Source organism: Hipposideros armiger, unplaced genomic scaffold, assembly GCF_001890085.2.
Source record: "Hipposideros armiger isolate ML-2016 unplaced genomic scaffold, ASM189008v1 scaffold_189, whole genome shotgun sequence".
NCBI lineage: Eukaryota > Metazoa > Chordata > Mammalia > Chiroptera > Hipposideridae > Hipposideros > Hipposideros armiger.
The window spans coordinates 2787778-2789606 of NW_017731539.1; the positions used below are offsets into that span (position 1 = coordinate 2787778).

Below are 1829 nucleotides of genomic sequence, written 5' to 3' on the forward strand. Positions count from 1 at the left end.
CTAAAACCAGAAAAATCCTAAGCAAACCAGGAAGAGTTTGGAACCCTATCAAGATGGTACACACACACAAACACACCCACTTTGTTTATTTATGCCTGGTATTTTGGCTCTGTTAAACATGGAAATAACCCTGAATCCAAGGCTAAGGAAAGTGTGCCAGTTATTAATTAGGGCTAGAGATGCATTTTTTTCCTTGACTGTGTTATCATCATCTGACATAGGCAATCTTAACCCACCAATTTCTCCCTGAATGGTTCTCTGCCTGCGTCTGGTGCTGACCCTGAGCAGAAAGCCACCATTTCCAAACTGTATCCACTTCCCCAAGTCACCTGAAGTCCAGCCACACACACACTTCATTGCTCCCTCTGCCCTACCTAGCAACTAGAAGAACATCAATATGATTTTCCCTATCTGACCATTGAGTTGGTGGCCATTCAGAGGGGTCAGGCCCATTCCTAAAGAAACCACAAAATAAAGACTGGCAGGTCTGGAAAGGTCAAAGCCAAAATCTACAGATTGTCTCACCAGCAGAGTATAGACCTTGTGCTCTTCTTTGGCTGCTGACCAGGAAGGAGAGGCATCAATGAGAGATGGAGAGATGGAAAGTATGACAGAGCATGTCAGGCAGTGTACGCAGACACATTCCATAGCTGCAACTGTAGAATGACGGACACATTTAATATTCCTGCCAAAATACATAGACTTGTGGTTGAAAGCAATAAATCACTTTTGTTTAAATGAAAGTTGGTTGGATATATATTTTTTTCTTTTTTGACAGAAAAAAAGAGTTAGAATGGGCTTATATTTTTAATATACTGATTCCTCTGTGGACCTCAAATAGACATTAGCAAGAAACCTGGGGTATAGACCCCAGTGATGTGTTACAGGGCTCAATAATTACTCCTGACTTTTTCATGTATTGTTGTGGTGGAGGCGATGGTGGTGATGGTGGCTGCTGCTTAATATAATGCCTAGCCCGATTTTAACTGATAAGCGTTTGAGAGAAAATGCTAATTAAAAAAAGTAAAGTCAGTGATTTGTCCAAGTCAACTCATACAGCTGCCGAGTGGTAAAATTTCGGGAATTTGTGAGCTGGTTGTTACAGCAGTAGTAGGTTGAAATCAGTGGTGGTCAGAGTAGTTCTACCACAGAACTTGGCAAACAGAGTAATCAGGGTTTTATTATTTTGTTTCTTTTTGGTTTTCCTGGAAAGCTAGTTGTTAAACCTTTACTAACACAAAACTGGGCAAAATCTCCAAAAGGTGCAATCNATGAAGCTCAGCTCCCCTTATCACCCCACTCACCCAACTCAGAGAAAATAGTCCAATCCTGCCTGATACACAGGCCCCTGGTTCTCACCAGAGCGCACCACCACCTGGCGTGTAGCATCTCCAGGAAGCCTGGCTGCAGTCTCCCATTTGGTTACAAGGTTGGAGAAGAAATCAAAACCTCCTCCTGGGCTGTCCTATCATACTCAGCAGTCAGGCTGGGCTGGTAGTAAGCTGCCGGTGGAATAGCACTTGTTTAGTCTAGTTGTGCTTGGTCCTGCATGGTCCTTTGCAGTCAAGGCTCCCCAGTGGCCTAACCCTCCTTGGGCCTTGGGGTTTTCCTATAGGAAGCCAGCCATAGATGTTTTCCTCTTGAGCTTCTCCATGAGTTGACCTGATACTGCCCTGGAGTAACTCTTATCTTTAGCCACAGGGCTGAGCTGAGAGGCTGCTACAGTGTAGTGGTTAAGAATAAGACATGGGTGCCAGGCTGACTGAGTTTTAGTTTCGGCTTTACCATTGATTAACTGTGACTTCAGCAGGTTACATATCTCTCTGTGC

General features: G+C 44.0%; 1 protein-coding gene across 1 annotated transcript in view; it reads right to left on the reverse strand.

Moving 5' to 3' along the window:
* Nucleotides 1-1504, reverse strand: part of LOC109388291 (epimerase family protein SDR39U1-like) — an 11115-nt gene extending 9611 nt beyond the window's left edge. Inside the window, exon 1 of the mRNA XM_019652898.1 lies at nt 1360-1504. Within this exon, the coding sequence (XP_019508443.1) occupies nt 1360-1418 (59 nt within the window). The 5' untranslated portion in view covers nt 1419-1504. The remainder of the gene's footprint in view (nt 1-1359) is intronic.
* Between the last annotated feature and the right edge of the window lie 325 nt (nt 1505-1829).